The sequence below is a fragment of the Camelus bactrianus genome, chromosome X (genome assembly GCF_048773025.1).
Source record: "Camelus bactrianus isolate YW-2024 breed Bactrian camel chromosome X, ASM4877302v1, whole genome shotgun sequence".
NCBI classification, from domain to species: Eukaryota; Metazoa; Chordata; class Mammalia; order Artiodactyla; family Camelidae; genus Camelus; species Camelus bactrianus.
Genome location: NC_133575.1, coordinates 103,756,600 through 103,771,274, shown reverse-complemented (window position 1 = coordinate 103,771,274; position 14,675 = coordinate 103,756,600). Strand labels below are relative to the sequence as shown.

The 14,675-nt window shown below is 41.7% G+C and overlaps 2 protein-coding genes across 6 annotated transcripts in view; one reads left to right on the top strand and one right to left on the bottom strand.

Moving 5' to 3' along the window:
* MOSPD1 (motile sperm domain containing 1) overlaps positions 1–2,549 on the top strand; it is a 20,953-nt gene extending 18,404 nt beyond the window's left edge. The window contains exon 6 of the mRNA XM_010968468.3: positions 982–2,549. Within this exon, the coding sequence (XP_010966770.1) occupies positions 982–1,013 (32 nt within the window). The 3' untranslated portion in view covers positions 1,014–2,549. The remainder of the gene's footprint in view (positions 1–981) is intronic.
* The window catches only part of LOC105079696 (P2R1A-PPP2R2A-interacting phosphatase regulator 1), a 60,837-nt gene continuing 48,534 nt past the window's right edge, over positions 2,373–14,675 (bottom strand). For 3 of the 5 annotated variants that reach the window (XM_045505492.2, XM_074358786.1, XM_045505493.2), the window contains one exon: positions 2,373–14,675. In XM_045505492.2, coding sequence (XP_045361448.1) covers positions 14,594–14,675 — 82 coding nt within the window. In that variant the 3' untranslated portion in view covers positions 2,373–14,593. The other 2 variants (XM_045505494.2, XM_045505495.2) reach the window with 1 other exon arrangement.

Genomic DNA, 14,675 nt, shown 5'->3' with positions numbered 1-14,675 from the left:
TTCCTATTCTCCCCCTTTACCACCCCCCATTATTCCTCCCCCAAACCATCCATCACAGTGCCGACAGGTTGATTTCCATCCTGTGTCAGTTTCACCACCAGTACTCCCTACTTAAAAACCTTCAGTAATTCCCCATAATCCACAGAATGAAGTATAACTCCATAGTTCGGCATTTAAGACTCTGAGTCCTCCTTGAGCTCATCTTGTCTAGCTGCTTCCCTGGAGAAATCCCTGATTAGAGCCCATTATTTATTGAGCCCCAAAAAGCTCATCTGGAGCCCTGGTCCTAACTTTATGCCCTGGCTCTTGCCATTCCCTCACCTGAAATGCCTGCCCATCTCATCGTTCTATATCTCTCCTGTCTATCTTTTAGGCTTATTCTAGCTTTACCATTTGGGGCATCTTCTCTGACTGCCCCAGTCCTATGTGATTATTTTCCTTCTCTACTTTATTTCACTCACTTTTTTTTTTACCACTCATTTAGGACTGAGTACGTTCTTATATTATAAATTTTTTATGGTATGTGTGGAGTCTCTTCAGAAGACACCAGCCAAGCAAGAATACTATGCTTCTGTCTCTTTGTGGCCCTAGGACCCTGCGATACGAGTAGGCTCACATTGTTTTTGTTGATGAAGTTTCCTGACACTGGCTGGCTTTCCTGACACTTTAAAATGACATGTCTGTTGTTATTATTACAGCTGATGCAACTGGATAAAGTGGGAGGTATATTTAATGGTTAAAAAATTAGCTATGGCCAGACATTAGTGATTTCATTAAATCTATCCAGTGACTGCCTATTGCTGTAAATTGGATTTCTTCTGTATCGTATCAACTAAATTCAAATTGACTCTGAGTTCTTGGTTGAGTGCCTGCCTATGTGCTGTATTTTATTTGCTCATTGAGGTCTAAACAATTATTTATTGAATGGAGGATTTTGTAAAATGCATGTTTTTAACCGTTCTCCCTTTTTTTTACTTTCAGGTCTTATCACAATGGCTATACTTAGAACATGAGCAAGGAATTCAGTTGGCTTCTGAAGTAAATTTATCTTGAAAATATGAATGTAGACTGCCTTTTATCTCTATTTCACTCCATTAACGTGGTACAAACTATTGAATGATTTACAATAATTGTAAATGTATAATATATATTTAAAATTACTCTATAATTTTATTCCAAGGACTCCAACACATTATGGTACAGACAGCAAGGATGCTTCTGAGTGACACTTAGGAAATTATTTGAAGAAATTCTTTTTATATCTAAGTCCACTGTGCAAAGGACTTTAATTAAGACATTTGTTATTTTCTCATCTTTTTTCTAATTCACTTTGATTGTTGAGGTCATGTGTCCCTCAAAGTTAAAGGCCTAAAAGAGCAAACTGACCAGCCTAAAAATAAAATTACATTTCCTAGCTGTGAACATCAATGTTACGATGTAAATTATATCTTGTCCTCTATCATTATAAACAGTTGCCATGGTGTTTCTAAAATAAGAGTTTTACAGTTAACATGTAGAAGGCAAAAAAAAAAAAAAGCCTAAAGTACTGACAGCTCATGCTTATCTGAGGGTCTCACAGAAGACAAGACATGTTTAATTTATCTGGTGAATTACAGAATAGGTTGTAGTCCAACCACCAAGAAGTAGGGTGACCATTCAGTTTGGTCTAAGAATTCTAAAGGAAGGTAGGCGTTTGTTTAGTTGGTTGGCACACCCTGGCTTTATCTCTGGATAACGCTTTATGTTAATAGGAGGAAAGAATCACTTTACCTTTTCTCATCAGTCCTTTACCTGACTGTGACGAGACCAGATTGGGACTACCAGTGCCAGGTGGTTTATGTGAAGATGATTTTTCACCTTTAAACTCTAAGCCAAGTATAAAAACTCCTCAATATCTATGTCGATTTTATATCAGCCACTAAGACATTTTTTAAGTTTGTATTTATTACTAAAATAACTTTACCAAAAAAAGTCCCTGAAGCACAACTATTTACATTTCTTTATAGCCTCTTCTGATCTCTAACGTATATATGCAGTTTTAACTATTATTGTTATAGTAACTGATCTTTTGACTTAGGATTTTTATCTGAGAGCACAATGCATTAAGAGTCTCTTGAAAATCATCTTTCAGATCTTTTTACAGAATGAACTTATGCACTGCTACTGTAGTATTCTCCAGGAATATACGTAAACACAAGATGTATGTCTGAGGTTGGTTTTTGTAGGAAATAGTACTTTGCTTCTAAAGTGAAAGCTTTTACGTATACTCTTTCATAGAAAATCCTTATTGTTTAACCATTTGGGGAGCATAAATCATTAAATGGATCATTGTGTAATGACTGAAAAGCACATAAATGTAATCTATTTTGAACTTTGTAAAAAAAAAAAAACCTTGTGTTTGGAGGCTATCCTTTTTGTTTCTCTGTCCTTCTCAAGTCCTCTGTGTGTGTGTGTGTGTGTGCGTGCGTGCGTGCGTGTGTGTGTGTGTGAAATAACACATTGTAAAGAACAGAAATTACTTTAAAAAATAAAAAGAAAATGGAGACCTACGTTTCACATTGATTTACATATTTCCTTTGGGTATACCTCTGAGGAACTCCAAGTTTTAGTCCCCTGTTTCCTACAGCTGTCTCCTATTCCTGTGAGTTAAAGAGCAAAACTAAGATGTGAAATATGTGAGCTAAAATGTCCTACGTTTCTTAATTTACCAAGGGAGTTCATTTGGTTTTTAAATTTTTGAATAGATAAGTTACATGCTTCAAAAATCAAAAACTGTTAAAAGGTATACAGTAAAAAAAAATCACTCCTCACCATCCCTGTCCCCCCATTCCCTGTCCACTCAGCCCCTTACCAGTGACCCCTTATTAGTTTAAATATACTTCGTTTCTTTATCCAAACATACGTACTTATTTTTATGCTTTTATATATAAATGGTAACATGTTCTCTATACTATAATGCACCTAGCTTTTTTTCTCCTTAACGCTATATCCAGGAAGAACTTTCCATATCAGTAATTTAAAGAGTATCCTTATTTTCCTTATTACAGCTGCACACTGTTTTGTATGGCTTATAGCATACTTCATTTTACCAGTTCCTTCCTGACTAGTTCTACCGATAACGCATGAGAGTGCATTTCACAATCTCATTGCCATGTGTTTTGCCAACCTGATAGATGAGAAATGGTGTGTCAGTGTAGTTCTGATTTTTGTTAACCTAAAAATGAAGTTGACCATCTTTCATAGCGCTATTTATTCACATCTTTTGTCCCCCATCCCCTGCTTTCTGGTGAGTGGGTGGTTTCTTCTTTATTGGCTTATAGGAGCTCTTGGTGATGTGAGTTGCAAATATTTCCTTTCGGTTTATCATTTTTCTTTGACTTTGCTTATGGTGTCTTTACCATGGAAAACTTATTCTGGAGTAGTTGAATTTATGAATCTTTTCTGGCTTCTGGTTTTTGAATCACAGTTAGAAAACCCTACCCCACTGCAAGGTAACAAATTATAGATTCATATCTACACACAAACACCAGTTAGAAGATATAATACAGAGACTAGTCCATTTACAATAGCAAACAAGTAAATTACCAAAAAACCCACTAGCTTTAAACTTAAAGTCCAAAAACCTTTACAAGGGAAACTAAAACACTCCTGGGAAACACAAAACTAGACTAGAACAAATGTGAAGACATCTGGGATGTTCTTGGGTTGGTACTCTTAACATCAGAAAGATTTCCTATCTTTCTAAGTTATGTAAATTTAACATGATCCCAAAAAGAATATGACAAGGTTTTGGTATTTTTTTTTTACCTAGACAAGTTGATTTCCAGAGTTCAAATGAAGAAATAGGCATAGCTAAAAAAAATTGAGAGTAAAGGGAGAAGTTTTTCCAGAAATTAAAACTTTGACATAACCCCAAGAACTCCAACAGTGTGGCACTGGCCCATGAATAGACCAATGGAAAGGAAATGGAAGTACAGAAATCGACCCAAATACATCCAGGAATTTAGATAAAGGTGTCATCTCCAAACAATGGAGAAAAATATCCCGGTCGATAAATGGCACGAAAACTGGATAGCAATCTAAAAAAAAAAAAAAAAGAAGTTGGATTGATGCCTTCCACCAGGATAAACTCCAAAATGGATCAAAAATGTAAAAGGACGAAACCATAAAGGTGCTAAAGAACAAAACGGGAGAATTAACTCCTTTATAATCGTAGAAGGGGTTAATGCTTGATGACTCAGAAACAGTATTTCAGAGCAAAGACTCAGTCTAACCCATGTCTCATCTTGGCCTGGTTGTCCTCCCTTCTTCAGTGTAATTTCCCAGTTTTGTAAAAGGACTCCCCTAAATGAGTTTCCAAAGTAGAGTCCCCAGAATCATAAAACAGTTGGATTTCTCCCTATTAGGGATTACTTGACTCAACTCCCTTAAGTCCTCCCCTTGAATTCAGACCTACCGCATACTGACTGGGTGACCGGCAGGTGATCACACACTGTGCGTCTGCATGGTCTGGATTCACCGTCTGTACTTGAGTGTGGGGGCACAAAGAGCATCCACCTCAAATAGCCTTTGATCCAACTTGGTGCTGAAGTGCATGGCACACCCCAAAACGCTGCCAGGGTTGGAGGGGCCTGAGCTGGTCTTAAACTGGTGGGCTTGATTCATACAGAGAAAGGAGTTGGGTTCACAAGAGAGAAGGCAGGTGAGTGTGCCATGAGACGAGGAGAGTTGTTTTGAAACAATTTCCAGGGAGCTGTCTGACATGGTGATGTGCGTGCCATTATTTCCTGTCTGCCACCAAGACAACTTCTTTTCTGCCATGATTAAGGGGGCTGAACACAGGCTAGTGAGGAAAGAACCAAGCTTGCCAAGGGGCCACGGGCATTACGCAGTTTAATCAGGGACGGGGTGAAGAAGTGGTTGTCATCGTGCAAATGAATATGATTCACCCTGAAGGCAGCCAGCAAACGGGAAAGGCACAGCAAGAGGCACGGCAGTAGCTGTAATTTTCTGTCCCTGTACGTGTCTCTGCCACCTCGAAATCATTAGGCCTGCACCATTCTGCCCCCCACCCCCACCCCAGCTCACTTCAGAAGGAGTTCTACAAAGTCAGCATGTTAAGCTTCAGGTTGCTAGTAGGGATTCTGGAACCCAGTGTCTCCTTGATATTTTCATTCACAGAACAATTAATTGGAAAGACTGTAGAGCAGCTGCCCAGGAGACACCCAGTGGGTTTCAACAGGAACATGGAAACCAAGCTCTGAGGTTTCAAGACTTTGCTATTGGGAAAGAGAGTGAAGATTTCAAGGAGCACCTCAAGCCCTGACATTTTGAGAGAACATGCTCAAAAGGAACAACTTAAAATAGACCGAAAGGACACTGGAGGTGGGGGTGGCCTGGGACCACATAGTTCCACTAGAAGATCCAAACAGAGGGCCCTGCAGAGCCTCGCTGTCATACCCCGGCAGCAGAATGTGAAGTTAGTGATTATTTCATTAGGAAAATATTTGCTACACCTATAATCTTGAAGTGATAAACAACATACCAGAGCAGAACATTACTCTCCAGGATTAAATACCAAACAAAATAACACAGAGTTGACCCAGCTACAGCCATTGGGATGAGACATTGTCCAGTTAGCATATCAAACACCCTGTAAGTAAGCTACAGGCAGAAAAAGGCATAATCAGTCAGGACACTGGGTTGGAGAGGCTTTATATGACCAAGAGAACAAAGAAAGGCAGATAGACTAAACCCAAGCTGGCTGTTCCCTTTATTTTGTTCATTTAGTTTCTAATTTGCCCCTGTCATTTGGTTAATCAAAATCTGTCCAAAAAAATTAAAGTGACACTTACCCTGGGCAATGTCAGCTCATTACCTAATACAAATTGGGCCCAGTTCGATGAAGATGAGGATGGGGAACGTCCAGCTCACTAAATGCATTTTTCCAATTAGCTGGGTGATTGCTTTGTGAATCAGTGACTTAATGGACACATAAGCCGGGCAGTTCAGGATGTGATCCAGGTAGGTGGGGGAAAGCCCTAACTTAATCAAATGAAAAGAATAAATGAAATGATTGCATGAGGATGTAGACAGATTTTAGTCCACCAAGGTAGAGAAAAACAATGCAAAACCCATTTTGACAAAATGAAGTGTGAACTGTGCTAATGTTAAGGGAAAAAATGTGTTAAGCCCTAGGATGGCTGGGTAAATTACTTTTGCACAATCATAAGTCATGGGAGGCAAGGTTAGGAATGGATTTATTTGGGGGAATTGATATAAAAGCTCTGTCTCTCCTATGAACATATTTTTGGTATTAGTCACTGTACTAGGTAACCTGTATCTTCTGTTCGCAGGCTGTTAGGAAACAGGTGTTCTCTGTTTGTATGTGGGGTTTCCTTAATAGACTTATCATTTAGAACAGTTTTGGGTTCACAGCAAAACTGAGCAGAAAGTACAGAGAGTTCTCATACACCCCTGTCCTCACCCCCAACACATGCATAGCCTGCCCCACCATCCACATCCCAAAGAGGTGCATTTGTTATAATGAATGAACCTACACTGACACATTATCAACCAAAGTCCAAAGTTTACAATGGGATGCACTCTTGGTGTTGTATAGTCTATGGGTTTGGACAAATGTATCATGCCATGTATCCACCGTTACTGTATCATATAGAATAGTTTCACTGCCCTAAAAATCCTCTGTTAGAGTTTCCCTTTTCGACTTAAAAATCTTATTATGGAAAATGTTAGACATGTACAGAAGCAGAGCGAATACTATAATGACCCCCTCCCATATACCCATCACCTGCCTTCAGAAATTTCCAGTGATGGCCAATCTAAATGAGGCATTCTGAAAAGGCTACGAGAACATAGCTATAGGCAGACTGGTATTATTTTTGTGGAAAAAAGGTTTCTTTGCAGTAATTTTTAAGTGAGTACTTGAATTCTTTCAGAGAGACCATCTAGGAAGCAGTAACTGTGCTAGGCACTTGGCAAGTGATGCCCTTGCTACTCCAAGTGTGGTCCGTGGACCAGCGGACATCACCTGAAGCCTACTGGCAATGAAGACTCTCCAGCCCCACCTCAGACCTCCTGAGTCAGGGTCAGCAGTTTAGCAAGGTGATCTGTATGTGATTTAGAAGTTAAGAAGCACCGACTCTCTGGTCCAGGGTAGACACTTAAAACGGCCTCCTAACAATCCTGCAAGAACACCTCAAGGCAGATATTATCATGCCCAATTTACAGATGAGATAACTGAAGCTCAGAGAGATTATCTGGCCTTTTCAAGGTCTCCACAGCTGAGCTGAGATCTGTCTGACTTCAGAGTTTATGATTTTACCACTTAGAGCGTGCTGCCCCCCAGCTTGGGGGTTTAATTTTGGGTCAAGTCAGTGAAAATGTAAAAAGAGACAGTATGTGTTTACACAACACAGGAACAATCAGTCACCTTGGCAGATGATGGACAACGACAACAACTACAACAACAACAACAACAGAAAACCAAATGGTACGCTATCTTACAAGCAATCACTTGCTCTACTGAAAGACCTTTTCACTTTTCAACCAGTTATTATGGTATCATGTAGACAGTGAAATATTTGGTCAAAAAAACAACTGGAGCAATTATCAAAGTTACACCCCCTTGGCAGTACCTGTTGCCCCACGTACAAACCAAACTGCAAACCACAAGCTCTCCCAGAACTGAGAGAAGATTTGCTATAGATCCAAATAACTGGTAAATGCATTTTTAAAAATCCGTCAGACCAGTTTGACATCATATAGGCAGGAAAGGCAGGTAGTTGACTGGCTGTTATTTCACTTTCTAACCCGGTGGGTGGTTTTAGCCTATAGCTCTGCTGACACTGAGAAGGGAGCCTTAGGTGGCTGAGCACTGCTGGGCAATGCAGTAGGCCCCTTTGTTTTCTGGGTAGCCTTTTGAAAGAAATACTACAGGAAAAGGTAGGAAAAAAAAGCAAATTCCTGGAGCACACCCCCAGTTTAGCAGAAACTCATTAGATCTTAGGAACTTCTCGCCTCTAATCCTGGGAGAAGAGCAGGCCATTTCCTTCTCTTTCTGCTGCCTTAATGACTCAAGGGATCAGCATGGCTACTTGCTTTTGCAGTGAGCTGATCTGATGATTAATTAGCCTCTAGCAGGAACCTGATGAAGTGCTCAGTTCAAAGCCCTAGGGATCCAGTTCAGAGCAATCTGTCCTCATAAAAAAAAAAAAAAAAAAAAAAAAAGACTAGGTGAAGAGGCACACAAACTTGCCTGGTGAGAGGGTGCCACAGGGGTTATGATTGACTTTCTACTTTACAACCCAATGACCTGGACGCAAGTTGCTGTTGTGAAACAGTATTCCTCCTGAAAAACAGTAAACCCAATGGTTCAACAAAGCTAGCTGCCTTCATGCATGAAGTCAAATTCCTAGGGTAGCTTCTCTGCCTTGTAAATACCTGTTTGGTTCACTTTATCTCACATTCTTTTTTAAAATCCCACATTCTGATGGATTTCATAACATTTTATGGCCAACCTTGCCCTCATGCTAAAAAATATAATGAGCCATACTAAGAATTGAGTCAAAGTAGGGCAAAAAAAAAGCCACTGAAGGAAAAATAGGTAAGTCTTGTAAAAGTTTTTTTAAGAATGCTTTTCTAAACATTGGAGAACATTTTAAAATAGTATTTTTAATACTGTATTTGAAGGCTTTGATCACTATATTTTCCCGCTGAAACTTTCACAAAGACATTTCTAAGATCTGTGTATCTAAATGAGCACCTTTGTAAGGTTGGGAGGGCAGTTATTATTTATCCTTCTTTTGTAGGTGACGAAACTGAGGCTCTGACATTTGAAGTTAACTGCCCTCCATGAGAAGCCTCCTAGCCAGGAAGGTGCAGAGCCAAGATCAGCAGCCTGATGGTGAGCGGGCCGGCCCTGTCTTCTTTCCACGCACAGGTTGAAGAAAAAGACCGCACAAGAGTAGGCACAAAATTACCCCCTAAAAAAAGAGAAAACAAACAAGGTAGCTGAGAACATGTCAGGATTATTCAGTTAGTTGGAAATACCTTTTCACTTTGGAAATTACGAAGTATACCCATGAGTTATTTGCTGAGGGGGGAAAACATTGAGACGAGTATAGAAGGCCTTTGGGTTGTAAGCTGTGATGTGGACCCAGAGGAATGGCATGTGGGGTGGGGCACACAGCTGGGTGCATTCTCTCCTTCCCTTCTCCACTGCTCATACTCTCCCCACCTGAAGAGATGTGAGGAGTGTTCTGGAAGGCAGGGGCCCCTTCAGGGAGCTGGGGCACTTTTGCCTCAACTTCAGGAAGAGGGCATTCACTAGACCACCTCTGGGGCTGGCTATGGAGGGAACCATTAGTTTGAACTCATTTCTTCTAAAGGGCATGTCCTAATGGGGTCTGAGTCTGGATCTGTCTACATGCTGCTGTCCAGCTGAGGAGAGCACGGAGCTCTTTGTGAAGTGAAGAGCAAGTTAAGTTCACGAAAAGATTTCAAAACAGTCCGGGGTAGAGGAGGTGGGGGATCCAAATTAATCCTAGCTCTGGAACCCCCATGGCTTCATTTCTGCTAGCCCCTTCCAAGGCTTAGCATGACTTTGAGTCATTATTTTCTGATGTTCTTACAACAGGCTGTAGGGTGCCCCGTAAAAGCTCTCTTACCTACAAGGGAGTCCTGGGGAGTTGGGCTCCAGGGGAGTTGGACTCCAGTTCAGATTATCTCACAGAATGATCCTTGTAGATATCATGTAGATAACACATAATCAGCCCCAAAAATAAATTCCACACATGAACTGCATACATTTGAAAGGCCCCGACTGCTGGGAGCAAGACTAATCTGTAGTTAAGGAAGAGATTTCTGGAATTTTCTGTGAGCCTCCCAGGCTTCCCGCATCTCATTCCTCCCATTACGTAAGAAGAATGGAAAAAGGAGATGTTTGTTTGGGACAGGGCAGTGTGTGATGGGAAAATCAGCAGGTGAGAGGGCATTCTGTAATATTTAATCTAAAGGTAAGACTTTTGCTAATTATTGAATAAACTTATGGAAAGAAACAATGTCTTTTCTCTAAATATTTGTGTCGAATGCCTTACCACACCTAAAATCCTGGGGAAATTTCTAGTTTGCATGTCATGGGGGCTGGCTGGACACTTGGAAGAGATGTTGTAGAGGGAATTTGGGCCTGGGATGGGAGACTCGGCTGGAGAAGGCACTCCTTCAAGTCTGACATTCTGTGAAAACCAGAGGTACCAATCCATTTTCTTAAGGAAACTGTACTTTCTAAAGAACAAAATTATAGAGCTAGAGAACAAATGAATGGTTACCAGCAGTTAGGGATGGTGGAAGGGGGTGGGGTGGGTGTGACTAAAGGGGTCACACCACACCATACCAGGGAGATCTCTGTGGTGACGGAACAGTTTTGTGTCCTGATTGCGGTAGTGGTTCCATGAATCTATACATGTAACAAAACAGCTTAGAACTACACACACACAGTACCTATGTCAGTTTTCTGGCCTTTATAGGGTACTATAATTATGTGCAGTGTAATCACTGGGGGAGACGGGGTGAAGGGCAACTACCTATAAGTCTATAATAATTTCAAAATAAAAAGTTAAAAACCATCAAGCACAATCCTGCATTTCTTTTAAGTGCCCTCCAAAACCCTTCATTTATCCAATTTTTCTTTTAAGAGGACCCCACCCCCACACACCATAAACTCCTTGCCTCTGAGGATTAGAACTACAGACTTAGGAACAAACTTTTCCATCTTGATTTCTTCACTAGGGAAAAAATGTCAGAGAATGCATGTGTCCTTTTTTAATTTTAATCTGAAGAGCTGATGTTTAAGATGGAGCTATTCTATTGGTAATGCTTGAGCAGACTGGGAAGTTCTACATCTGACTAGGCCAGCTCTTCTCCCTGTCATGGAAAAAAAGCAGAAACACGTTAAATTCCTGTCATGCTTTCCATGTGAATAGAAGCAGAAGGGTAGGCGAGAGGGAGAGGACAGGTCAAGAGGGTGTGGGGTCTTGTGGTAAAGCAGAGAGGCTCCTGTCAGCTCAGAGGGAGCTGTGCTTTTGGCATTGAGAAGCATGGAGACACTGCCCCAGGAGGTCAGGCACTTGAAAGATTAACTGTTCAGCTAGTCTCAGAGAGGGGGCCCTTGGAGCTGAATGTAGAAATGTGAACCAGCTTCCTCTCCCCACTGCCCCAAGTCCACCAGAAGAGGAGATGGACAGAGCCTGAGCCCTTCAGTGGGAACAGGTGGTTGTGACGGGCAGGTTATAAAGGGGTCTGGGACAGGAGCACCTGCTGCAGGCTGTCAGTCTCCTGACACACTCTGTCTCCCAGAGGCTCCCCCCATCTTGGCCTTCATAGATTCCATGCATCTCACTGAAACATCTTCAGTACATCTCATTCTGGCCGAGAGGACATGACTCTAAGTTGACACATTTTATTCTCTTGAGTAATTGGGTCCTGGGTTCCAATCAGAGTTCTACTGCCTACTAATTGTGTGATCTTGGGCAAGTTGTCTTAATCTCTCCGCCCCTCAGCGTGCCCATCTGGTAAATGGGGTTTTGTAATGGTGCCTTACGGGGCTTGTGAAGTGTCTGGCACCTAACAGATGCTTGGCAAATGCTAGCCTTCTCTTTGCTCATTGTTTCCTGTGTGGATACCCCATTACTTACTAGACTGGAAGCTCCCTGAGAGAGCTTCTTTCTGTTCTTTCTCCCCCAGTACCTGGCATAGGGCTGGCATGCTGTTAATGAATCCGTATTGGCTAGGCTAAATGGTGCTTTCCTGGCTGCTTCAGTGATACTGATGGAGACCCAGAAATGGGCACAAGGACACACCAACATTCTATTTCTGTTTTGTTTTGTTTTTCTTTCACTTTATTTTTAAAATTTATTTTTTAAATTGAGGTATATAGTTCATTTACAGTATTAATGTTTCAGGTGTCTCAACATTTCATTTTAAAGATATGAAAGTAACATGCTGAATTCTTTACATCCTTGACATGCTGTTATAGTAAAACTGTCCATGTGACAAGGCCCACCTCAGTGCAAATTATAGTTTTAGACAAATATTACGTAGCGCAATTAAAGTCAGTGGCTTAAGTATCTTGACAAAATAGCTTTTTGATCAGTTTGTCAGGTGTGAAGCAGGAAAAAAAATCAATTACAGACTGACATGCTTATCCACCACAGAATCAGATTATGCAATACAGCAAAAGTCTCTGAAATGGACCACTCACATCTACAGTCCAGTCACTGCCTTGGGACCACACCTCAGTCTCCAGTGTTTTTTGAGGCACAGCGGGGAAAAGTCATGGATCAGGAAATGAGGACCAGAGCTATAGGCCCAGATTCAGTCATTCATTCACTCATCCAGCCCACAAATACTGACTGAGTGCCTACCATGGGGCTGGCTCTGTGCTCCATAGACACGATCCTGGCTTGCATGGCATTTACTAGCAGTAGCTGTGTGACCTGTGGGAAGTTACTTCACCTCTCTGGGTCTCATGCTTGTCACCTGACAGATGGCGACAAATCTATTTATATGCTAATTATGAGAATTCTATGAGGGAATGCAGGGGCCAGAAAGCCTTGCAGACTGGGACTGTTCTCTATTATTGTACTCTATGTCATGGTGACATGAATAGCTTGTGATCACTTGAAAATGATGTCTGAAGTCTATTTCCAGGGGGCTGAGCATGTTCTGCCTGTCTCATTTTCTTCCTTACATGTCAGCAAGCCAACCAAGACCAGAGCGAGTAGACAGGACAGAGAGCTGTCATGCTGGGCTGAGGCATTATTGGGACTAGCACTCTACTCTGTTCTCAAAAGGATTGGATTTCAGACTTGGTTCCTGTTCTGGACTGAACTGCACCCCCCCCCCCCGCCAAAAGATATGTTGAAGTCCTAGCCCTGAGTAGCTGTGAATGTGACTTTCTTTGGAAATAATGGTCTTGGCAGATGTAACCAAGTTGAGGCCATTAGGGTGGGTCCTAATCCACTATGACTGGTGTCCTTATAAGAAGAGGGAAATTTGGACATAGATACATGCAAAGAGAGAATGTTACGTGAGGACAGCAACACAGAGGGAAGAAGGCCGTGTGAAGATGGCGGCAGAGATCTGAGTGATGCAGCCACGAGCCCAGGCAGGCCTGGGGCTACCCGAAGCTGGAACTGGCAAGGAAGGATCCTCTCCTAGAGGGTTTGGAGGGAGTGTGGCTGTGCCGTGCTTTGATTTTAAACTCCTAGCTTCTGGGACTGTGAGAGAATAAATTTCTGCTGTTTTAATCCAGCCAGTTTATAGTAATTTGTTATGGCAGCCCACAGGAAACTAATACAGTCCCCAAACAGAAAGAGCTCCAACACATCCTTCCCCCTGTCCTCCATGCCATCATGGTGTCCTTTCCTTTTCTCTACATGAATCCATAGAAAAATGGTGCTTTGATCCCAGCGCCTACAAATGTGGGCAGAATGACAGAAGAGCCTGCGTTTTTCAAGCAAGTCAAAATAGAAGGCAAAAGTACCCCCGTTACCTTCTCTGCTCTCAAGTGTGATGGGAGGTAGTTAAGAGCAGCAGGCATGGGACCCACAAGACCCAGGGCGTCAAATAGCTGCTGCTGCTAGCCCTCGGTGTGCAGACTACCTTGGGAAAGCCACTGGGAGTCCATTTTGGGCCCTGATGAAGGTCAAGTGGGACTTGCAGGAGAACCGACCTCACCTAAAGTTTCCAAGCACTGCAAAGCATCACCGTGCTTTACAGCCAAGCTGCCAACCAGAGGCTGCTGTCTTGGCAAAGGAGGCATCCCTTCTGGGGGACAAATGAGTGATTCATTTATTCAATACATATGTATTATTTGAAATTACTATTCAGCAACCACCTGTCAAAGGGTGGCTGTAGACCATACAGCCAAACAGATGCACTCCTCCTTGTTAAAAAAAAAAAGGCCAAACAAAATAGGACAAATACTATATGATTTCACTTATATGAAGTACCTAGAATAGTCAAAAATTCTAGAAGCAAGAGGGAGAACAGTGGTTTCCAGAGTCTGAGGGAAGGAGGGAATGGGGCATTACTGCTTAATGGGTACAGAGTTTCACTTTGGGAAGATGAAAAATGCTGGAGGTAGATGGTGGTGATGGCTGCACCACAACACGAATATACTTAAGTGCCACAAAACTGTGCACTGATAATTGGTTAACATGGCAAATTTTATGTATATTTTACCACAATAAAAAGTAACAAAATAAAACAATCATCAAAAGAAATTTAAAAAAACAACAATTTGGCAACCACCATAGTAATAACTGATTTAGGGGAGAGTCACCAATGAATCCTAAAACTGGAGAATGAAAGTTGTATGAGAAAAATGGGATTCATGGAGTCTCAAAGCACCTCACCATACATTAGTTATTAAGTATGAAAAGGAAAATAGTATCTGTACAGTGGAAAACCCAGCAGACATCACCTCAACCAAGTAATCAAAGTTGACATCACCAACAATCGTCGTGGGCCTTTTAATGTTTTACTCCCGCCAAAAAGGTACAGCTTCTTATCAGGAGAACGCATGAGGCAAACCCAAACTGAGGGACATTCTACAAAATAACTGGCCCATACTCTTCCCAAATGCTGATGTC